Below are 24832 nucleotides of genomic sequence, written 5' to 3' on the forward strand. Positions count from 1 at the left end.
CTGTACCCGCACTCATGAAGGAAGCCAGCCGGCAGGTTCACCAACCCAGCATGGGTTGCAGAAAAGGACAACCATCCTGTGCTGTAAGAGGATGAATGATCTGCACTCTGCCAGGGTCAGTCGCTCTCCATTCACACACACACAATACACATCCACCTGGATCTCATTCAGTGCCAGCTCAAGGGACACCACTATTCAATCTCTCCACACCTTCATCTCCCCCGCGGGTTGTGTCTTTATCATCTTGCCGACCCCACTCACCATTCACATGTGCCAGGCACGCTTACCACCTGCCCTGGCACGAATCCTGCTCACGCTCTCTCCATCTGTCTCCATGCGGGAGAGGCTGGCACACAACAAGAGGGAGAGAACCCAGCCGGACGGGCAGAGGGATGCCAGCGATAAAGGTCCGCTCAGACTTTGAGTGAAGAACCACCCAGTTGGTCAGGGGGGTGTTAACCGCTCCGATACTGATGGTGAGGGTGGCAGCAATAAACCAAATGAGGGTCCAGCATCATTCATCATTCAACAGGCTCTGAGTCGTGTCTGCCGTTTCGGAACGGCCCTGCCCGGCTCTAACGACCTCTCCTTTCTTTCGCAGGCACACCTGGGAAGCAGCAGAGGGAGATTCTCAGCCAGAGTCTCGATTCCGGGCCCAACACCACCAGAGAGGGAGGGATTCACAGGCCCTGACATCGAAGAACCATCTCAACGTTCACTCACACCCTGCACCAGCGCAGACACACACCTCGGGGCGACCTAGTTCTCGACTAGCCTCGGTGTCACAATCTCAGAGCCACAGCAGGCGGAGGTAAGGATATCCCAGCTGCCAGAAGTTGACAGATTCCTGGATGCCAGGAACCTGCGGATTCCCAGTTTGTTGACATGTCTCTGGATTCGGTCGTACCTCAGTTGCTGAAACCTGGATTGCAAGGCCGTAGTATGGAGGCGTTCGTCCGCTGTAAGTCTGACCAAATGGCCACAGCATTGGCCTCTCTGCTACATCCTGAGTTCTTATCTCAGGTGCAGGCTGTTCTAAGCTTCATTCCGAGGCTTTGTGCCCATCTGAGGAGCGCTTGTCAATACGCAATTCAACACACAGCCAAGGATTTCAAGCGCAGTCCTCAGGCAATGTTCCATTGCCAGCTCTCTGAGGGAACGCAGTGTGCCAATGCCAGCTCTCTGAGGGAATGCAGTGTTCCATTGCCAGCTCTCTGAGGGAACGCAGTGTTCCATTGCCAGCTCTCTGAGGGAACGCAGTGTGCCATTGCCAGCTCTCTGAGGGAACGCAGTGTGCCATTGCCAGCTCTCTGAGGGAACGCAGTGTGCCATTGCCAGCTCTCTGAGGGAACGCAGTGTTCCATTGCCAGCTCTCTGAGGGAACGCAGTGTTCCATTGCCAGCTCTCTGAGGGAACGCAGTGTTCCATTGCCAGCTCTCTGAGGGAACGCAGTGTTCCATTGCCAGCTCTCTGAGGGAACGCAGTGTTCCATTGCCAGCTCTCTCAGGGAACGCAGTGTGCCAATGCCAGCTCTCTGAGGGAACGGAGTGTGCCATTGCCAGCTCTCTGAGGGAACGCAGTGTGCCATTGCCAGCTCTCTGAGGGAACGCAGTGTGCTATTGCCAGCTCTCTGAGGGAACGCAGTGTTCCATTGCCAGCTCTCTGAGGGAACGCAGTGTTCCATTGCCAGCTCTCTGAGGGAACGCAGTGTGCCATTGCCAGCTCTCTGAGGGAACGCAGTGTTCCATTGCCAGCTCTCTGAGGGAACGCAGTGTTCCATTGCCAGCTCTCTGAGGGAACGCAGTGTTCCATTGCCAGCTCTCTGAGGGAACGCAGTGTGCCATTGCCAGCTCTCTGAGGGAACGCAGTGTGCCATTGCCAGCTCTCTGAGGGAACGCAGTGTTCCATTGCCAGCTCTCTGAGGGAATGCAGTGTGCCATTGCCAGGTCTCTGAGGGAACGCAGTGTGCCATTGCCAGCTCTCTGAGGGAACGCAGTGTTCCATTGCCAGCTCTCGGAGGGAACGCAGTGTTCCATTGCCAGCTCTCTGAGGGAACGCAGTGTTCCATTGCCAGCTCTCTGAGGGAACGCAGTGTTCCATTGCCAGCTCTCTGAGGGAACGCAGTGTGCCATTGCCAGCTCTCTGAGGGAACGCAGTGTGCCATTGCCAGGTCTCTCAGGGAATGCAGTGTGCCAATGCCAGCTCTCTGAGGGAACGCAGTGTGCCAATGCCAGCTCTCTGAGGGAACGCAGTGTGCCAATGCCAGCTCTCTGAGGGAACGCAGTGTGCCAATGCCAGCTCTCTGAGGGAACGCAGTGTGCCAATGCCAGCTCTCTGAGGGAACGCAGTGTGCCAATGCCAGCTCTCTCAGGGAACGCAGTGTGCCAATGCCAGCTCTCTGAGGGAACGCAGTGTGCCATTGCCAGCTCTCTGAGGGAACGCAGTGTGCCATTGCCAGCTCTCTGAGGGAACGCAGTGTGCCATTGCCAGCTCTCTGAGGGAACGCAGTGTGCCAATGCCAGCTCTCTGAGGGAATGGAGTGTGCCAATGCCAGCTCTCTGAGGGAACGCAGTGTGCCATTGCCAGCTCTCTGAGGGAACGCAGTGTGCCAATGCCAGCTCTCTGAGGGAACGGAGTGTGCCAATGCCAGCTCTCTGAGGGAACGCAGTGTGCCATTGCCAGCTCTCTGAGGGAACGCAGTGTGCCATTGCCAGCTCTCTGAGGGAACGCAGTGTGCCAATGCCAGCTCTCTGAGGGAACGCAGTGTGCCATTGCCAGCTCTCTGAGGGAACGCAGTGTGCCAATGCCAGCTCTCTCAGGGAACGCAGTGTGCCAATGCCAGCTCTCTCAGGGAACGCAGTGTGCCAATGCCAGCTCTCTGAGGGAACGCAGTGTGCCAATGCCAGCTCTCTGAGGGAACGCAGTGTGCCAATGCCAGCTCTCTCAGGGAACACAGTGTGCCATTGCCAGCTCTCTGAGGGAACGCAGTGTGCCAATGCCAGCTCTCTGAGGGAACGCAGTGTGCCATTGCCAGGTCTCTCAGGGAACGCAGTGTGCCATTGCCAGCTCTCTGAGGGAACGCAGTGTGCCATTGCCAGCTCTCTGAGGGAACGCAGTTGCCATTGCCAGCTCTCTGAGGGAACGCAGTGTGCCAATGCCAGCTCTCTGAGGGAACGCAGTGTGCCAATGCCAGCTCTCTCAGGGAACGCAGTGTGCCAATGCCAGCTCTCTGAGGGAACGCAGTGTGCCATTGCCAGCTCTCTGAGGGAACGCAGTGTGCCAATGCCAGCTCTCTCAGGGAACGCAGTGTGCCATTGCCAGCTCTCTGAGGGAACGCAGTGTGCCATTGCCAGCTCTCTGAGGGAACGCAGTGTGCCAATGCCAGCTCTCTCAGGGAACGCAGTGTGCCATTGCCAGCTCTCTGAGGGAACGCAGTGTGCCATTGCCAGCTCTCTGAGGGAACGCAGTGTGCTATTGCCAGCTCTCTGAGGGAACGCAGTGTGCCAATGCCAGCTCTCTGAGGGAACGCAGTGTGCCATTGCCAGCTCTCTGAGGGAACGCAGTGTGCCAATGCCAGCTCTCTCAGGGAACGCAGTGTGCCATTGCCAGCTCTCTGAGGGAATGCAGTGTGCCAATGCCAGCTCTCTGAGGGAACGCAGTGTGCCAATGCCAGCTCTCTGAGGGAACGCAGTGTGCCAATGCCAGCTCTCTCAGGGAACGCAGTGTGTCATTGCCAGCTCTCTGAGGGAACGCAGTGTGCCAATGCCAGCTCTCTGAGGGAACGCAGTGTGCCAATGCCAGCTCTCTGAGGGAACGCAGTGTGCCAATGCCAGCTCTCTGAGGGAACGGAGTGTGCCAATGCCAGCTCTCTCAGGGAACGCAGTGTGCCAATGCCAGCTCTCTGAGGGAACGCAGTGTGCCAATGCCAGCTCTCTGAGGGAATGCAGTGTGCTATTGCCAGCTATCGGAGGGAACGCAATTGCTTGTCCAGTCGGCCAACAGCACAGGCACACGATGGTAGTCATGATTCTGCAAGTCAGTGCACCAAAGATTAAACGCTGAGCAGTAATCAGTGGCACTCACACACATAAGTGGTGCGTGAGTGGGCAGAGCTGTGTGACTAGTTTGGCCCCAGACATGTTAATTGAGTTACAGTAGAACGGTTTTAGCTGCAAGAAGGTAATGATCACTGACATGTCTATACATGCTCTTCTGCCTCCAGAAGCCTCCCCCCCCGCCACCACCCACAGATCTGAGCATAAGCATCAGCCGTGATGACTGCCCGCCCACCGCACTGCCCCAGCTTCTCCTCCCTTTGTGAGGCTCAGTAAAGGTGCTTTTCAGTTTTAACAGTCTCCACCACTCCGCCCCTCACCCCCCGGTCACCCCTAATTCAACTACCCTGGTCTCCCCTGAATAAACCCCACCCCCAATTCTCCCCAGGGTCAACGTCCCCGGTGTCGCCCGATTCATCGTCGCCAATTTCACCAAATTCAACCCTCCTGGTCTGCCCTGAGTTAACCCCAACCTGATCTGCCCTGACTAGGCCCTGGATACCTTGAAGCCTTTCCCTGGATCATTCTGCCACAGAATCCGGAGTCGTCCTCCAAATACCCTCCAACTAGGCCTCTGATTAGGCTCCCAGTCTGCCTCCAGTGCTACTCTGCTCACCCCCGGATCAAGCCCAGTCATTGTTAGTCAGAGCCAGTACCCCCGAGTCATGAGCTGGTCACCCCCAGTTAGAGCTGTTACCCCCGGGTGAACCCCCTTAATGCGCGAAGCCACTTCACAAGCACTGCGCTCCCCTCTGAGTTCCCCTCGGAGGGGTGCTCACCAGGTGCATGCCTTGTAAAGCCAGTTGTGATTCTCACCGTTCTAACATCACGCCACTGTGGATGGATTGTTTGACGGTGTGGGAGATGTTTCTGGCGTACGGGCCCTAAAATGAGTTGCAAATGTATTATAGCGATGTTCCCGATGGTGGGGAACGCGGCCACACTGACGGGGGGAGGGGGCAATCACGACATGATTTCACGCCAGAGTAAAACATGACTATGGCCTTCTCGCGATATTTTCTGCTCTTGTCACTGAACCTGCCCGCTCTAACGGGAGTAGAAAATCCCGGCTAGAGATTCCATTCAGGAGGTCTTCAAAGTGCTCCTTGCAGCGGGCATGACTGCCTCTCTGTTCTTGCTGGGCACTTCTCAGTTGTTGGCCTGAAGTGGGTTGGGGCCCTGTGTGCCTTGGCTGTAGGTGGCTTGACTGCACTGAAGAAATCCATGCGTCCTGGTTCTCGGCTAACTGCTGTATTTCCGGCACTTTCTCCACCCACCATCTCATCCCTCGGCCGCGGGATTTTTTAAATGGACCACAGCCTTCAGGGTCCATTGAGCTGCTTTCTTTCTCTGCAGTTGGGTTTCTGTTTCATGTTCGTAAAAGCTTTGTACTTGCGCTTATCATCTCCTGGGTCTCTGGGTCCCTGTCATCAAATTGTGCGAAGTCTACACATTCTCCCCGTGAGGGTTTCCTCCGGGCGCTCCGGTTTCCTCCCACAAGTCCCGAAAGACGTGCTGTTAGGTGAATTGGACATTCTGAATTCTCCCTCTGTGTCCCCGAACAGGCGCCGGAATGTGGCGACTAGGGGATTTTCACAGTAATTTCATTGCAGTGTTAATGTAAGCCTGCTTGTGACAATAATAAAGATTATTTTAATAAAAAACAGTTTTTGATCGAGTGTCTCTTCGTAGGTGCTGTTGATGTTGGCCTTGAGAGAAGACCAGGTGCTGTGGACACTCTGCCTCTCTGGGTCACTGTGGGCCGTCAGGTTGGCAGCGAGGTGTTGGTTGAATAGGGAACTCTTATCTGAGTATTTGAGTGCCGTTTTGAATGCCTGAGGCATTGTTTCTGTTGCTGACTCTGCTTTGGGGCTACATTGATCTAGATCACTGAGCGGATTAGAAAGTGGCCCATCCAACATCATCAGCTCATGTCAGGGTGTGGGTGATGGGCACGTCTCACTTGGATGAGGACGTCGTCGAACAGGTGCCAGTTGTTGGAGCCAGGGTTTGCCGTGAGGCCTTCAACAAGGTGTTGGTTATGGCAAGGCCATGTTTCAGGCATTTTGTCAGGAGCAGGGTAACGTTGATGAATAAATTTCCCTCCCACCTCTGCTGATTCCATCTCCCCAGAATCGGTGTCCTTTCAAACTCTGACGGTGAAGCTGTCAAAGAAGATCAGTTGGTTCCTCGTTCTGACTCAGACCAGGGACTGTTCGAGGCTCGAATAAAATCCCTCTTTGGACTGGTCTGTAGCTTCCAGTGTCGGGGCATTCGTACTGAGGACTGTAGAGCACTGGTTCCGGGTTAGGGAGAGCTGAAGGATGATGAGTGTTGGTTTATCCTGCGAGGGCAGTCTCTGAGACAGCCAACTAGTTTCCTTTAATGGTCTGTAGCTTTCTGTTTTTGTTCTCCATTTCTTGAACGGCAGACTTCCAATCTGTTGGACTGTTCTTGAACCCAGGAAAGTTTAGGAAGTCCACTCTATCTGCAGTTATCTTCTTTAGAAACCTAGGATGTCAGCCATCTGGCCCTCAGAGTGTATCATCTTTTAGTCACTTAAATTTCTCCAAGATCAAAAAAAGAAGATTGACACTTCACTTGTGAAAAGATTCTGGATTTATAGCAACCTTTACTTCGTGAATGCAGATGCAAGCTAATATTTTTCTCATTAAATTTCCCGTTACATGATCAAAAAATGCAAAATATTGGTTCAGAAACTTACCCGGCAGTTCTCCTGGGCCTGCAAGCGTGTGAGCTGCTTCAACTGTTGACATGCTGGCAAGACGTTTAGCATAGTCATCAAATTTTCCCCTTCCGTCCTCGAGAAGACATGCACCCAGAGAGCAGTACAAGGCCTCAATAAAATAGCATTCTAGTACGTCAAAGTTATCCACCTCTTTTTCCAGAAAAGCATCCAACATCCTAGCAAGCTGGGTGACCTGGAGAACAATTATTCAAAACAGGGTTTAGCCTTGGGGAACCACATTCTGGATGCTCACCATTTTAATGAAAACGGTAAACGAGTTCAGAGCAACAACACTCTCTTCTTTTCACTTGTTTTTCGAAATCGCTTCAATTAGTCTACAACCTGAGACGGTAAATGGAGTGGTCGGAATTTACTCCATTCACTTTGCAGCAATGTCTTTGGCAAAGGTTCAGCAGAACGCCATACCCATGCATAAACAAGGTTCTGGCAAACACAATGACAGAGCAGGGAATGCCCCACGGAAATTCATTATCATCCCTTCATCTAAAACCTTCTGGGTTAGTCCGTTCACCAAGTAAAGCCTGAATGGAAAACAGATTGCGACTGGCGAGGAGCCGAGAGATGCAGACAGGAATGTTTACAGAAATGTTTTGGTATTTTCTGCTTTACTGAACGAGTTAGAAATATGTTTAGTAAAAATGGAATCTTTATATTACTTATTACAAAATAAAACAATCTCAAATATTAACTGATTTCTCATTTTTAAAAGATCATCCTTGCTATAAATATTTTCCCTTCAATAGTCTGTCAGTATGCCTCCTTACCATATTCAGTTCTGTTTGATGTACAATTGTTTTTAACTTCTCCACCTGTCTGCCATCCAACATCCCCTCGATAATCATCTCAATGAGATAAGGTACGTACTTATTAAACAGTTTGTGCAGATCAGTCTGTTCTTGCTGAAGCACACAGAAAGGATTTTTACAATGTAGTGACATTTTAAGCTATCGTATCTCATTTTTTCTTCTTTACTCCTTAACATAATCACTCACCATACACCATACACCTGAAGAAATCTCAAGGAAAGTCTGCGGACATTAATGTACTTTGAGGAAGAAACAACATTTATACAGGACCATTCATTCCCTCAGGCCAATTAGCCTAACCTCGGTTGTTGGCAAGATTCTAGAATCCATCGTTAAGGATGAGATTTCTAAATTCTTGGAAGTGCAGGGTCGGATTAGGACAAGTCAGCATGGATTTAGTTAGGGGAGGTCGTGCCTGACAAACCGGTTAGAGTTCTTTGAAGAGATAACAAATAGGTTAGACCAAGGAGAGCCAATGGATGTTATCTATCTTGACTTCCAAAAGGCCTTTGATAAGGTGCCTCACGGGAGACTGCTGAGTAAAATAAGGGCCCATGGTATTCGAGGCAAGGTACTAACATGGAATGACGATTGGCTGTCAGGCAGAAGACAGAGAGTTGGGATAAAAGGTTCTTTTTCGGAATGGCAACCGGTGACGAGTGGTGTCCCGCAGGGTTCAGTGTTGGGGCCACAGCTGTTCTCTTTATATATTAACGATCTAGATGACGGGACTGGGGGCATTCTGGCTAAGTTTGCCGATGATACAAAGATAGGTGGAGGGGCAGGTAGTATGGAGGAGGTGGGGAGGCTGCAGAAAGATTTAGACAGTTTAGGAGAGTGGTCCAAGAAATGGCTGATGAAATTCAACGTGGGCAAGTGCGAGGTCTTGCACTTTGGAAAAAAGAATAGAGGCATGGACTATTTTCTAAACGGTGACAAAATTCATAATGCTGAAGTGCAAAGGGACTTGGAGTCCTAGTCCAGGATTCTCTAAAGGTAAACTTGCAGGTTGAGTCCATAATTAAGAAAGCAAATGCAATGTTGTCATTTATCTCAAGAGGTTTGGAATATAAAAGCAGGGATGTACTTCTGAAGCTTTATAAAGCATTAGTTAGGCCCCATTTAGAATACTGTGAGCAATTTTGGGCCCCACACCTCAGGAAGGACATACTGGCACTGGAGCGGGTCCAGCGGAGATTCACACGGATGATCCCAGGAATGGTAGGCTTAACATACGATGAACGTCTGAGGATCCTGGGATTATATTCATTGGAGTTTAGGAGGTTGAGGGGAGATCTAATAGAAACTTACAAGATAATGAATGGCTTAGATAGGGTGGATGTAGGGAAGTTGTTTTCATTAGCAGGGGAGACTAGGACCCGGGGGACAGCCTTAGAATAAAAGGGAGTCACTTTAGAACAGAGATGAGGAGAAATATCTTCAGCCAGAGAGTGGTGGGTCTGTGGAATTCATTGCCACAGAGGGCGGTGGAGGCCGGGACGTTGAGTGTCTTTAAGACAGAAGTTGATAAATTCTTGATTTATCATAGAATTTACCATGCAGGAGGCCATCGAGTCTGCACCGGCTCTTGGAAAGAGCAGCCTACCCAAGGTTAACACCTCCACCCTATCCCCATAACCCAGTAGCCCCACCCAACACTAAGGGAAATTTTGGACACTAAGGGCAATTTATCATGGTCAATCCACCTAACCTGCACATCTTTGGACTGTGGGAGGAAACCGGAGCACCTGGAGGAAACCCACACACACACGGGGAGGATGTGCAGACTCCGCACAGACAGTGACCCAAGCCGGAATCGAACCTGGGACCCTGGAGCTGTGAAGCAATTGTGCTAGCCACTATGCTACCGTGCTGCCCTAAGATTTCTCGAGCAATTAAGGGCTATGGAGAGAGAGCGGGTAAATGGAGTTGAAATCAGCCATGATTGAATGGTGGAGTGGACTCGATGGGCCGAATGGCCTTACTTCCGCTCCTATGTCTTATGGTCTTATGGCATCCAAAATGCGCCACAGCCAATGAAGTACTTTTGAAGAATAGTCACTGTTATTATGTAGGAAACATGGCAGCTAATTTTCACACAGTAAACAGCAATGTGATACCGAACAGATAATCAGTTTCAGTGATGTTGGCTGACAGATAAAACTGGCCAGCACACTGGGGAGAACTGACCTACTCCTGACCTACTCTGTCTCAGAATAATGACAAGGGATCTTTTACATCCATCTGAGGAACAAGAGGTCTCTGCTTAACGGTGCATCAGAGAGAAGATACGTCTGATGGTGCAACACTCCTGATACAAGGTGCAACACTCGGAATGTCAGCACAGGTTTGAGTTCCTGAATCCATCACCTTTTAACTCCGAGGCGAGAACTGTTCCCACCTGGTCAATCTGCAACTTTATAGCATTAAATTAAACTTCAATTCATAAAGAACTGCAGATTTTGTTCAAGTTCATATTAAAACTTAATAATAATAATCACTATTAGTGTCACAAGTGGGCTTACATTAACATTCCAATGAAGTTACTGTGAAATTCCCCTAGTCGCCACATTCCGGCGCCTGTTCGGGTACACAGAGGAAGAATTCAGAATGTCCAATTCACCTAACAAGCACGTCTTTCGGGACTTGTGGGAGGAAACCGGAGCACCCGGAGGAAACCCACGCAGACACGGGGAGAACATGCAGACTCCGCACAGACAGTGACCCAGCGGGGAATCGAAGCAACAGTGCTAACCACTGTGCTACCGTGCCGCAAGGTTTAAAACAGATAGCAATTTAATTTCTGCATTAAAATGACATTATAGCTAGTTTTAAAAAATTGTAATCAAAACACTTCACAAATCTAAAAATGAGTGAAAGTAACAATCTACACAACAAAATAAATTCTGAAAAGTGCAAACTGCAGTTAAATAAAAGCAATTTTCTATTGCACATTTTTCAATGTTTAAAATTTGAAGCTGATTATAAAATCAGTTCACACCTTGCTTGTCCTCTCATTGGTCCACTTTTCCCAGAAGGGTTTATACCGCAGGTTCTTGGGGTCCACGTACACCATCCCACAGCGAGACACGGTGGCTGGAGAGGCATACTGTAAATCTCCAACCTACATCACCCATACAGAAATAAAGGGCAGGCTCAATATTGATGTATCAAGAATAAGCCAATGAGAGCTTCATAAACAATAACTGTCCATCAATTCATGTTTACGTTCCCACTTTAATCCCTGCTATAATTCTCAGAGTGATTCTGCTTCTGAACTGCAGCCTACTACCCTGATCATCCCAAACTGCTGACAGAATTTCCATTTGAAAAATGAACTATTTTTCTTCCACTGGGCACAATATGGCTGCAAATATTGCCACATTAGGAACCTTGTTATCCATTTGCACATCTGCAGATCATTTAATAGGTATGAAGGAGTGACATGCACTGTGGATAAAAGGTAACCTGCAGATGTACTGTACCTGGAGTTCCAGAAGCGTTTGATAACATGCCACATCAAAGGTTATTTCAGGAAATAAAAGCTCACTGTGTATGGAGGTAACATATTAGCCTGGATAGAAGATCGGCTGGTTGGCAGAAACTAGAGAGTATGCAGAAATGGGTCAGTTCCTGATTGGTGGGTTGGTAAACAGTGAGGAGGATAGCCTTCGATTACTGGAGGATATAGACAGGCTGGTCAGATGGGCTGGTCAATCCGGATAAGTGTGAGGTGATGCACTTGGGCAGGACAAACAAGACAGGGAATACACGATAAACGGCAGGACCCTGGGAAGCACCGGGGAACAGCGGGATCTTGGTGTGCATGTGCACCTGTCCCTTAAGGTAGCAGAGCAGGTGGATACAGTGGTTAAAAAGGCATATGGTATACTTGCTTTTATTTGTCGAGGCACAGAGTTCAAAGCAGATAAGTTATGCTGGGACTGTATAAAACGTTGGTTAGGCCACAGCTCGAGTATTGTGCGCAATTCTGGAATCCACATTATAGGAGGGATGTGATCGCCACTGGAAAGGATGCAGAGGAGATTTACCCGGATGCTGCCTGGGCTGGAGAGTTTCAATTATGAAGAGAGATTAGATAGAGTGGGGTTGTTTTCCTTGGAGCAGAGAAGACGGAAGCTCCTTCATTAAATGTTTTTAAGATAAAGATAGATAGTTTTTTGAAGAATAAAGGGATTAAGGGTTATGGTGTTCGGGCCGGAAAGTGGAGCTGAGTCCACAAAAGATCAGCCATGATCTCATTGAATGGTGGAGCAGGCTCGAGGGGCCAGATGGCCGACTCCTGCTCCTAGTTTTTAAGGTTCTTATGAAAGATAATTGGGATGTATAAAATTCTGAGAGGCACAGAAAGAGTGGACAAGAAGAAACTTTTCCCCTTGGTGGAGGGATCAATGACCAGGGGGCAGAGATTTGCGGTAAGGGGCAGGAGGCTGAGAACAAAACCTGGTTGATGGAAGCACATCAGAGAAATGAAGCTACAATCGTAACCCCGTTTTCAAACATGTGCTCACAATGAGGAATGTTCCTCACTGACACCGCAGCTTCACTAACACACCCTCACTGCTTCATCTTTGACCACCACAAACTTTATTTTTGGTCATGGTATACAATAAAACAAGAATCAGCTGTGAGAATTTTGTTTCCACCTAACATTTAATTATTTTGTTTTTGAACAAGCTGTAAGTTAGTGCAATGGAGAGAGAGAGATTTAGAGTAAAAAATACGTTATGTCAAGTGTGGGCTACTTAGTCTGTTTCACTGAACTTCCCCAGCCAGACAAGAAGTTGAAAAAGTGCTGGAACTACCGTTCCAAACTTGCTTCATTTGTGGAGTGACACTAGCCTCAGGTCTTGACACAGCAAAATGTTACCATGAAGGGAAGCAGCATTAAAGTTATGGATAAACTATTCCATAGCATGGAAACACATTTGAGGAACACATTGTCCTGGGAGTGTCCCTTTAAGAAATGTCTTTGTCTTATCACATGGCTTCAGTGATGTCATTGTGTGGGTGGAGCTGGGCTGTGGCTCTGTGAGTTTTTACTTTCGCTTTGAGTTTGGACTGGTTTTGAACTGCACAGGTTGAAAGATGTGCCTCTCTATGTTCATTTTAAAAGCTGTTTTCAGACGACTTGGTAACTTAAAAGAGATTGTCATGGGAGAGTACCTTTAAGACATGGATGTTTAAGCAATGTACCTTTAAGAAAACAGTGATGTCAGAGAATGGGTGGGGCTGAGCTCAGGTCAGCCATTTTGGAAGTTTAGTTTTGCAGTTTGGAGGGAAAGAGCTGTGTGTGTGTCTGTGTTTTGCAGTGAGCTGGATCTCTGCCATGAAAGACTATCTCTGGATCATTTGGGTGATTTCAACTTATAATAGTAAAGCCTTTAACCTAATGTGATTTTGTTTAAAGGTGCTAAGTATCTTGGAAGTTTGAAGGAACATTTTAAGGAATTATTTACTGTTTCAATATTTTCTGAGTTATCTTTGAAGTAAGGGGTGTTAAGAGATAAAATGTTTATTTAAGATGTTAAGTTGAGTTCATGGAATAAACAGTGTTTTGTGTTTAGAAACCCACGTGTCCATAATTGTAATCCCACACCTAGGGAAAAAGCCATGTGCTCAGAAAAGCAACAAATCCATTAAAGGGAGAGGTTGGTTGAACGCCATGATACATTTTGGGGTTATGAAAACGCCTCACCCATAACAGAGATAATTGCTTTCTGGAAGGAATTCAAACCTGCTGTTTGGAAAGGTGAACAGAGCATCGATAACAAGTCTTATACCAGTCAGAATGCCATGTGCTGGGCCACACCTTTGAAAAGGGGTTTCTGGTTTTACTTGTCATTGAATTGGAACAGTTAAGGGGGAATTCATTAAGGGTATATACATAGATTACTGTAGCAGTGTGGGGCCTTTGTGTTTGTAGTTGACAAAAATTCTTACCGTGTGTGTTTATACAAATGTTAACTCAATTCTTAGAATAAAGCTTGTTTTTTTAAATTATAAGTGTCTAAAAAGTCCACTGAATTAGACCTAAAAGGCAGGCTCCTGCTCATCCTACAGTTATAGGTCAGGTGAACTCCATAATATACTTTGGAGTTTTCTAAACCCTGGCCCATAACAACATTTAGAGACTTAAATTTGTTCAGGTAAGTTATTGTGAAGAATGTCATTATTTTATTATTACCAACCAACAAAATGTAAATTTATTTAGCGCAATTATGTTGTGAATTGCCTGATCAGAAAAATATATGATCAGAGAATTGATAAACAAAATTAATCGCTTCCATACCTGGGAGTTCAGCTCACACCCAGTCTGGATGTGAAGTGTCTCCCTTCTCTAAACGTTACACGCATTTTTTATGGATTGTGTTTGGTTGAACTCAACCTAGTTCCTAATATAGTACAGAAAATTCCACTTCTAAAACGGACTACAAGATGGCACCAACTTGTAAATAGGGCATGATAATACTCATATGTAAATAAAGGCAGAATATTGCAAATGTTGGAAATCTGAAATAAAAACAGAAAATGCTGGAAATACTCAACAACTCTGGCAGTGTCTGTGGAGAGAGAAACACAATTAACGTTTCAAGTCCATTGTCTTAAAACACTAATTGTATTTCATGCTCCACAGATCTGCCAGACTTGCTGAGTTAATCCAGTATTTTCAGATTTAATTTTCTATTATGTATAATATTCATATTGTTGTTGTAGTAAACCATCAATTTAACTTGCAAAGATGAAAATAAGTTTTGTATGGATCTGATTCGCATTGTCCCCGAACTTCACGTTCCTGTTACAGATGCTGTAGAACAGGAATAGATTCACTCTGCTTGCCACTAGGAGTACGGGTCGAGATAGATACAATGACCCGGAACTTCCTCAGAGTGGGAATCTCCGCATTTATCCACACTGGGATTCCGAAGCCCCCGTCTCGGCCAACCATCCTCACTCAGGCTGGGTGACACAGGGCAGGGAAGCTGCCTCCGCAGGATCATCATGGAGTAACTGGGGTGGAGAGAGGTTCGTCACTACCCTTTTCTGGCAGTCGGGGGGGGGGGGGGGAGTAGACATCATGGGAGGTAGGGAGAGAGGGAGGGACGGGATCGGTCAAGTTGGGAGGTAGAGGGGGTCAGTCCGGGAGGGGGCTCAGTCCGGGAGGGGGGGGGTCAGTCCGGGAGGGGGCTCAGTCCGGGAGGGGGGGGTCAGTCCGGGAGGGGGGGTCAGTCCGGGAGGGGGGGTCAGTCCGGGAGGGGGGGGGGGTCAGTCCGGGAGGGGGGGGGGGTCAGTCCGGGAGGGGGGGGGGTCAGTCCGGGAGGGGGGGGGGTCAGTCCGGGAGGGGGGGGGGTCAGTCCGGGAGGGGGGGGGCAGTCCGGGAGGGGGAGGGGGTCAGTCCGGGAGGGGGAGGGGGTCAGTCCGGGAGGGGGAGGGGGTCAGTCCGGGAGGGGGAGGGGGTCAGTCCGGGAGGGGGAGGGGGTCAGTCCGGGAGGGGGAGGGGGTCAGTCCGGGAGGGGGAGGGGGTCAGTCCGGGAGGGGGAGGGGGTCAGTCCGGGAGGGGGGGGTCAGTCCGGGAGGGGGGGGGGGGGGTCAGTCCGTGAGGGGGGGTCAGTCCGTGAGGGGGAGGGTCAGTCCGGGAGGGGGGGGGTCAGTCCGGGAGGGGGGGGTCAGTCCGGGAGGGGGGGGGTCAGTCCGGAAGGGGGGGGTCAGTCCGGGAGGGGGGGGGGTCAGTCCGGGAGGGGGGGGGGGTCAGTCCGGGAGGAGGGGGGGTCAGTCCGGGAGGGGGGGGGTCAGTCCGGGAGGGGGGGGGGTCAGTCCGGGAGGGGGGGTGGGGTCAGTCCGGGAGGGGGGGGGGGTCAGTCCGGGAGGGGGGGGGGTCAGTCCGGGAGGGGGGGGGTCAGTCCGGGAGGGGAGGGGAGGGGGGGGGTCAGTCCGGGAGGGGAGGGGGGTCAGTCCGGGAGGGGAGGGGGGTCAGTCCGGGAGGGGAGGGGGGTCAGTCCGGGAGGGGGGGGGTCAGTCCGGGAGGGCGGGGGGTCAGTCCGGGAGGGGGGGTCAGTCCGGGAGGGGGGGTCAGTCCGGGAGGGGGAGGGGGGTCAGTCTGGGAGGAGGGGGTCAGTCCGGGAGGGGAGGGGTTAGTCCGGGAGGGGGGGGGGGGTCAGTCCGGGAGGGGGGGGGTCAGTCCGGGAGGGGGGGGTCAGTCCGGGAGGGGGGGGGGGGGTCAGTCCGGGAGGGGGGGTCAGTCCGGGAGGGGGGGGGGTCAGTCCGGGAGGGGGGGGGGTCAGTCCGGGAGGGGGGGGGGGTCAGTCCGGGGGGGGGGGGGGGTCAGTCCGGGAGGGGGGGTCAGTCCGGGAGGGGGGGGGTCAGTCCGGGGGGGGGGGTCAGTCCGGGAGGGGGGGGTCAGTCCGGGAGGGGGCGCAATCGTCTCGCGGAAGTTAGCACTTCTGGGCCATTGGCGAGTAAACTTCTACGTGCGAATGTCCCGGAAGGATTCCTGAGCGGCATAGGGGTATCCCCCGAATGTGATGCTGGGGAACTCGGAAGTTTTAAAAATTCATTTACAGGATGTGGGCGTCACTGGTTAGGCCGGTGTTTATTACCCGTCCCTAGTTGCCCTTCAGAAGGTGGGGGTGAGCTGCCTCCTTGAACCCGCTGCAGTCCTTGAGGTGTAGGTACAGCCTCTGTGCTGTTGGGGAGGGAGTTCCAGGATGTTGCCCCAGCGACAGTGGAAGAAGTCAGGGTGGTGAGTGACTTGGAGGGGAGCCTCCAGGTGGTGGGGTTCGCAGGAACTGCTGCTCTTGTCCTTCTAGATGGTAGTGGTCGTGGTTTTGGGAGGTGCTGCCTGCGCAACCTTGGTGAGTTACTGCAGTGCGTCGGTGGTGGAGGGAGTGAATGTTTGTGGAAGGGAGAGCAATCAAGCGGCTGCTTTGTCCTGGATGGTGTCGAGCTTCTTGAGTGTTGTTGGAGGTGCTAGCCTTTGACCTGCCCTGGTAGCCACAGTATTAATGTGGCTGGGTCCAGTTCAGTTTCTGATCAATGGTAACCCCCAGGATGTTGATTGTGGGAGATTCAGCGATGGTAACGCCATTGAATGTCAAGGGGCGGTGGTTAGATCCTCTCTTGTAGGAGATGGTCATTGCCTGGCACTTGAGTGGCGCAAATGTTATGGGCCAGTTAATATAACCCTGATTCTGTGCAACGCAATTTGCATTTCTGCCTTTGGAATTATAGAGTCCCTGCAGTGCAGAAGGAGGCCATTCGGCACATCGAGTCTGCACCGCCCCTGCGAAAGAACACCCAATCCCCTGCTCTATCCCCATAACCTAACATTTGGACACTAAAAGGCAATTTATCATGTCCAATGCATATCTTTGGACTGTGGGAGGAAACCGGAGCACCCGGAGGAAACCCACGCACACACGGGGAGGATGTGCAGACTCCGCACCGACAGTGACCCAAGCCGGGAATCGAACCCGGGTCCCTGGCACTGTGACGCAGCAGTGCTAACCACTGTGCCACCCTTTAGAAGTCTGAAGTGAAGAACATCCTCCTGGCCAACACTGATTTCCCAAGTCTGCAGAGAGATCCAGAAGCAATGATCCATGAGCAGTACCTCAAACAACAATGCGCAGTGTGCCTGCAGCCTGATTCGTTCACCATTAGCCAGGGTCAGCAACTTGTTGTCGTCCATGACAGAGTTCATGTTCTCTACCCAGAGTGCATCCACATCCCCATCAAATAAAATATATCTGCAAGATACATAAAGACACATTTCAAACGTAACCATAGTAAATTGCTACACTTGTGGACAAATTAAATGGCAAAAGATCTATTGAAAAAGACATATTTTAACAACAATTTGGAATTTGCTTCCTGTAAGGGCACTGGAAACAGTAACTTTCAAAAGGGAACTGGATAAATAGTTAAATTGGAAAAAAATGAAGGACTAAGAGGGAAGTGCAGAGTGTGTGGGATAAATGGATAACTCTTTGAAAGAGGCAGCACAGAACGACCTTGTTCTGCACTGTATCATTCGCTGATTCTAATTGTATTGCACTTTAACCTACAACTGTCCCAAAGAGGAAAATAACAAGATATGGAACAGATGCCAAGGTGTCAGAGAAATGACCATACGCTTAGTCAAACAGATGGATTGTGGGATGCAGAGGGCATCATGGGGTAAGGGAGTTTAGGAGGGCGTTCCAGAGAGCAGGAGGTAGCACCAATGTTAGGGAGAAAAGACAGGGCTGATTCACAACAGGTCAGGGTCAGAGGGCCAAAGGATGTGGGGCAGGATGTCAGGTTGGGGGAGGTTGTAGGGATAATGCTTGGGAGGAATCTGGAGACACAGATAATGATTTTAACTTCAATTTGTTGGATGTCAGGAATCCAGAGCAGATAATGAAAGATTTAGTGCTGCACAGGACAGGGGGTGGCAGAACTTTGGATAGGTTAATGGAAGCTGGAGGATGGAATTTAATTGAGGAGGTGGCTGGAGAAATTGACCTGCAAATTGGTTGGCAGGGTGGGGGGAGCAGCAACAAAGGTAATGGGAGGTGTCTGATGATGGGAGGCTGCGTAGATTGCGTCCAGATTCTCTAGAGATCAAAAAAATAAGAAGTGAATTCATTGAAACATACAGGATTCTGAAGGGTGGGCACAGAGAGTTGATTCTCTTGGCTGGGAAATCTAGAATACAGTGATACAGTTTCCAGTCTCAGGGTAAGGGGTTGATCATTTAGGACAGAGATGAGGAAAAATGTCATCACTCAAAGGCTCGTGATTCTTTGAAATTCTCAACCCAGAGGGTTGTGGATGCTCCATCCTTGAATATATTTAATGTTGAGGTAGACAGCTCTTTGGCCTCTCAAAGAATCAAAGAGAATGGGGAGTGGGTATGAAAGTGGAATTGTGCCATGGTTCTACTGAATGGCGTACCAGGCTCGAGGGTCCATATGGTGCAGTCCTGTTCCTCGATCTTGTTGATTTTATGTGCTCACAATGCCAGCAATATCGGATGCTTAAGGTCTATTTACCCCGCAAGGCAAGTATAGATTCATTTAATTTCAAGGTCACTATAAAGTACAGCACAGCACAGGAATATGTCCAAAGGTAACAAAAATGTGGTTTGTGGTTTCAATGGCAGGAAGGCTGAGTGGGGTGAGAGTAAATAGGCCTTCGTTATACTTCAGGACCAGGGCACTGACAGGATAACAAATTTGTGTTCAATCAGATTCTGCAGGAAGAGACAAGAGTTCAAGGCAGAGGATGAAAATAATGGCAGCACGGTAGCACAGTGGTTAGCACAGTTGCCAGAAGGATGTGGAGGCTTTAGAGAGGGTGCAGAAGAGATTTACCAGAATGTTGCCTGGTATGGAGGGCATTAGCTATGAGGAGCGATTGAATAAACTCGGTTTGTTCTCACTGGAACGACGGAGGTTGAGGGGCGACCTGGTAGAGGTCTACAAAATTATGAGGGGCATAGACAGAGTGGATAGTCAGAGGCTTTTCCCCAGGGTAGAGGGGTTAATTACTAGGGGGCATAGGTTTAAGGTGCGAGGGGCAAGGTTTAGAGTAGATGTACGAGGCAAGTTTTTTACGCAGAGGGTAGTGGGTGCCTGGAACTCGCTACCGGAGGAGGTGGTGGAAGCAGGGACGATAGTGATATTTAAGGGGCATCTTGACAAATACATGAATAGGATGGGAATAGAGGGATACGGACCCGGGAAGTGTAGAAGATTGTAGTTTAGTCGGGCAGCATGGTCGGCACGGGCTTGGAGGGCCGAAGGGCCTGTTCCTGTGCTGTACTTTTTTTTGTTCTTCTTTGTTAGATGTTGGAGGCACTGGACCAATATTTTGCCTCTGCCTTCACAGTAGAAGATAATAAAAAATTTCCAAAAATTATAGTTAATGCAGAGGAATTTGGTGCAATAACCATCACTGGGGAGACGGTATTGAATAAACTGATGGGATTAAAGGCAGATAAGTCTCTGGGACCTGCTGGCCTGCACCCCAGGGTATTATGGGAGGTAGAAGCAGAGATTGTGGATGCATTGGTTATGATATTTCACAATTCCCAGGATTCTGGAAGGATCCTGGTGGATTGGAAACACGCTAATGTGACTCCGCTATTCAAAACGGGAGAGGCAAAAAGCAGGAAACTACAGACCGGTTAGCTTGACCTCTGTGGTGGGGAAGTTGCTGGAATCAATCATTCAGGAGGAGATGACTGAGCATTTGGAAAGACAAAGCTCAATCCACCATTGTCAGCGCGGTTTTATGAAGAATAAGTCATGCTTCACAAAGTTGCTTGTGTTCCTTGAGGATGTAACCAGCAAGGTGGATAATGGGGAACCTGTGGATGTGATATATCTAGACTTCCAGAAGGTGTTTGACAAGGTACCACATAAAAGACTGACCCAGAAGGTGAGATCGCAGGGGAATGGGGTAGAGTGCTAGATTGGATTGAGGATTGGCTGGCTGACAGAAAGCAGAGGGCTGGGATAAATGGGTCCTTCTCTGGTGAACTGTAACTAGCAGGGTGCCACAGGGGTCAGTCCCCGGACCTCAACTGTTTACAATCTATATCAATGATCTGTAAGCAGGGGCAGAGTGTAACATAGCAACATTTGTGGATGATACTATAATAGATGGGAAAACAGGCAGCGAAGAGGAGATACAGAGTTTACAGATGGATATAGATAGGCTAGGAGATTGGGCCAAAGTTTGACAGATGGAGTTTAATGTGGATAAGTGTGAGGTTATTCATTTTGGCCGAAAAAATAGTCAGGTAAATTATTATCTAACTGGAAAGCAGATTCAAAATGCGTCTGGGCAGAGGGAGCTGGGCGGAGGGAGCTGGGCGGAGGGAGCTGGGCGGAGGGAGCTGGGCAGAGGGAGCTGGGCAGAGGGAGCTGGGCAGAGGGAGCTGGGCAGAGGGATCTGGGCAGAGGGATCTGGGCAGAGGGAGCTGGGCAGAGGGAGCTGGGCAGAGGGAGCTGGGCAGAGGGAGCTGGGCAGAGGGAGCTGGGCAGAGGGAGCTGGGCAGAGGGAGCTGGGCAGAGGGAGCTGGGCAGAGGGAGCTGGGCAGAGGGAGCTGGGCAGAGGGAGCTGGGCAGAGGGAGCTGGGCAGAGGGAGCTGGGCAGAGGGAGCTGGGCGGAGGGAGCTGGGCGGAGGGAGTTGGGCGGAGGGAGTTGGGCAGAGGGAGTTGGGCAGAGGGATCTGGGCAGAGGGAGCTGGGCAGAGGGAGCTGGGCAGAGGGAGCTGGGCAGAGGGAGTTGGGCAGAGGGAGTTGGGCAGAGGGAGCTGGGCAGAGGGAGCTGGGCAGAGGGATCTGGGCAGAGGGAGCTGGGCAGAGGGAGCTGGGCAGAGGGAGCTGGGCAGAGGGAGCTGGGCAGAGGGAGCTGGGCAGAGGGAGCGGGCAGAGGGATCTGGGCAGAGGGATCTGGGCAGAGGGAGCTGGGCAGAGGGAGCTGGGCAGAGGGAGCTGGGCAGAGGGAGCGGGCAGAGGGATCTGGGTGTCTTTGTTCATGAATCGCAGAAAGTCGGTTTGCAGGTACAGCCTGTAATTAAAAATGCAAACGGAATGTTACGTTTACAGTGCAGAAGGAGGCCATTCGGCCCATCGAGTCTGCACCGGCCCTTGGAAACAGCAACCTACCCAAGCCCACGCCTCCACCCTCTCCCTGTAAACCAGTAACTCGACCTAACCTTTTGGACACTAAGGGCAATTTATCACGGCCAACCCACCTAACCTGCACATCTTTGGACTGTGGGAGGAAACCGGAGCACCCGGAGGAAACCTACGCACACACGGGGAGGATGTGCAGAACAAAGAACAAAGAACAAAGAAATGTACAGCACAGGAACAGGCCCTTCGGCCCTCCAAGCCCGTGCCGACCATGCTACCCGACTAAACTACAATCTTCTACACTTCCTGGGTCCGTATCCTTCTATTCCCATCCTGTTCATATATTTGTCAAGATGCCCCTTAAATGTCCCTATCGTCCCTGCTTCCACCACCTCCTCTGGTAGCGAGTTCCAGGCACCCACTACCCTCTGCGTAAAAAACTTGCCTCGTACATCTACTCTAAACCTAGCCCCTCTCACCTTAAACCTATGCCCCCTAGTAATTGACCCCTCTACCCTGGGGAAAAGCCTCTGACTATCCACTCTGTCTATGCCCCTCATAATTTTGTATACCTCTATCAGGTCTCCCCTCAACCTCCTTCGTTCCAGTGAGAACAAACCGAGTTTATTCAACCGCTCCTCATAGCTAATGCCCTCCATACTAGCCAACATTCTGGTAAATCTCTTCTGCACCCTCTCTAAAGCCTCCACATCCTTCTGGCAGTGTGGCGACCAGAATTGAACACTACACTCCAAGTGTGGCCTAACTAAGGTTCTATACAGCTGCAACATGACTTGCCAATTCTTATACTCAATGCCCCGGCCAATGAAGGCAAGCATGCCGTATGCCTTCTTGACTACCTTCTCCACCTGTGTTGCCCCTTTCAATGACCTGTGGACCTGTACTCCTAGATCTCTTTGACTTTCAATACTCTTGAGGGTTCTACCATTCACTATATTCCCTACCTGCATTAGACCTTCCAAAATGCATTACCTCACATTTGTCCGGATTAAACTCCATCTGCCATCTCTCCGCCCAAGTCTCCAGACAATCTAAATCCTGCTGTATCCTCAGACAGTCCTCATCGCTATCCGCAATTCCACCAACCTTTGTGTCGTCTGAAAACTTACTAATCAGACCAGTTACATTTTCCTCCAAATCATTTATATATACTACAAACAGCAAAGGTCCCAGCACTGATCCCTGTGGAACACCACTGGTCACAGCCCTCCAATTAGAAAAGCATCCTTCCATTGCTACTCTCTGCCTTCTATGGCCTAGCCAGTTCTGTATCCACCTTGCCAGTTCACCCCTGATCCCGTGTGACTTCACCTTTTGTACTAGTCTACCATGAGGGACCTTGTCAAAGGCCTTACTGAAGTCCATATAGACAACATCTACTGCCCTACCTGCATCAATCATCTTAGTGACCTCCTCGAAAAACTCTATCAAGTTAGTGAGACACGACCTCCCCTTCACAAAACCGTGCTGCCTCTCACTAATACGTCCATTTGCTTCCAAATGGGAGTAGATCCTGTCTCGAGACTCGGCACAGGCAGAAGAGAAGGCGGAGAGGAGATTTGATAGAGGTGTTCAAAATTTGGGGGTGCTGGACAGAGTGGACAGGGGGAAAAGGATGGAGACTGAGAGGGCACAGATTGAAAGCAATTGGAAAAAGAGACAAAAGCAACACGAGGTTAAACGTAGCAAGTGAAAGGTCTGGAATGCAGTGCCTGAGAGCGTGGTGGAGGCAGGTTCAATTAAAGCACTCAGAAGGGAGTTATACTGTTATCTGAAAAGGAAGAATGTGCAGAGTTATGGGGAGAAAGCAGAGTGGAATTAGATCAACTGATTGTTTGGAGAGCTGGTGGAAATACGATGGGCCGAATCGCCTCTTTCTATGTTGTAATTATTCTGCGGTTTTACCTCCTCTCTTTCTTGTCAGTCGGTTTATTAATATCTCTAAAGATGTTTGACAAAATTCCATCGGTCCAGTCACGAGTCGCAGGATCCAAGATTCCATATAACTCAATCACACTGACAGCTTTTGAGTTCAGTGTGTATAGTTTCGTCAGCAATGCCAATCTAGAAGGGAAAGGGAAAACAAAGACACAAATAGCTATATTCAAATCTTGTAATGGAATATTTACAACGATATATATTTGGAAAGTGTAATTCTGTGACACATGTTGAAGTACAGGAGAGCTGGTATTTCACATTTCTGCCGGTCAGACTTCTCAATTGGCGGATCTCCTCTTCCACACACAATACTGTATGAAACATGTTAAACATTGTGTTGCAATACTGTATGAAACATGTTAAACATTGTGTTGCAATACTGTAAGAAACATGTTAAACATTGTGTTGCAATACTGTAGGAAACATGTTAAACATTGTGTTGCAATGTCTCACCTGGTTTGAGCCTGGCAAAGTGTGTTAATGACCACTGTCTTCCCACCTCCAGTGGGTCCAACCACCATTGTTGTGTGTCGAGTCATCATTGTCTCATACATCTGCACCACCTTATCCACCTGCACACACACACACACTCTCATTGTCAGATGTCATCAGGTACATTTGAATTTTGAGTAATTAAATATAACTGACTACCTGCAATCCCAGGGACAGTACAGGGATACACATGGCTGTTAGAACTCGGAGCCTGTGTTGGATCTGCCTTTTGTGTTGGGGGGGTGGGGGGGGGGGGGTCAATAATAGATCTCCCCGTCTCCCTGTGAGGCTCGTGAAGTTCGGGTTTCCCTGGTAACGGGTGGAGGCCTGCCCAGCTCATTAATTCAGCCCTTTAAATGCCGGCCCGAACCTGGACTGCCTAAGGTGGTAGCCCCAGGCTGGTGTACGGTGTGGTAGTTATAAATAAACAAAATTAACCTTCTAGACCTTGTCTTCTGGATTAGCACACTGGCGACAAGGAGGAAGAACAGGTTTCGGGACAGCCACAAGTCAATTCCAGTAGGAAAAGACGGAAGAAAATCCCAAAATGCTGCTATTTGGTAAATTAGAACCATATAATGGGGCGTGGATGATTGGCCAAAGTATGCTGAAAAAATGTGATATTTCCTTTGGGTAAATAGCGTGGAAGGTGATGGCTGACAGAAGGTGATTCGCCTGACCACCTGGGGAGCCCCAACATTCAGCTTCATTAAAAGCTTCACCAACCTGGCTGCCCCAGATTCAAAATCCTTTAATGAACTGATGGACCGAGTAGTGAATTACTATGACCCTAAACCATCTGTGATATTGCAACGTCATAGATTCAACACGGCTGGATGAACTCCACGGGGAATCAGTAACAGAATTCCTGTCAAGACTTCGGAAACTGGCAGATCACGGAGTATGGACTGTCTCTCCCAGAGATGTGGAGCCAACTAGTATACGTGCTAAATAATAGAACATAGAACATTACAGCGCAGTCCCTTCGGCCCTCGATGTTGCGCCGATCTGTGAAACCACTCTAAAGCCCATCTACACTATTCCCTTATCGTCCATATGTCTATCCAATGACCATTTGAATGCCCTTAGTGTTGGCGAGTC

The 24832-nt window shown here is 49.7% G+C and overlaps 1 protein-coding gene across 4 annotated transcripts in view; it reads right to left on the bottom strand.

The window, feature by feature from the left end:
- The window catches only part of dnah10 (dynein axonemal heavy chain 10), a 704002-nt gene that overhangs the window by 322173 nt on the left and 356997 nt on the right, over positions 1 to 24832 (bottom strand). For 3 of the 4 annotated variants that reach the window (XM_072511049.1, XM_072510964.1, XM_072511233.1), the window contains exons 38-43: positions 23693 to 23811; positions 23207 to 23365; positions 17263 to 17398; positions 10633 to 10755; positions 7590 to 7724; positions 6781 to 6997 (exon numbers count right to left, since the gene is read on the bottom strand). In XM_072511049.1, the coding sequence (XP_072367150.1) occupies positions 6781 to 6997; positions 7590 to 7724; positions 10633 to 10755; positions 17263 to 17398; positions 23207 to 23365; positions 23693 to 23811 (889 nt within the window). The remainder of the gene's footprint in view (positions 1 to 6780; positions 6998 to 7589; positions 7725 to 10632; positions 10756 to 17262; positions 17399 to 23206; positions 23366 to 23692; positions 23812 to 24832) is intronic. The other variant, XM_072511141.1, reaches the window with a different exon arrangement.

Source organism: Scyliorhinus torazame, chromosome 1 (assembly GCF_047496885.1).
Source record: "Scyliorhinus torazame isolate Kashiwa2021f chromosome 1, sScyTor2.1, whole genome shotgun sequence".
Classification (NCBI taxonomy): Eukaryota; Metazoa; Chordata; class Chondrichthyes; order Carcharhiniformes; family Scyliorhinidae; genus Scyliorhinus; species Scyliorhinus torazame.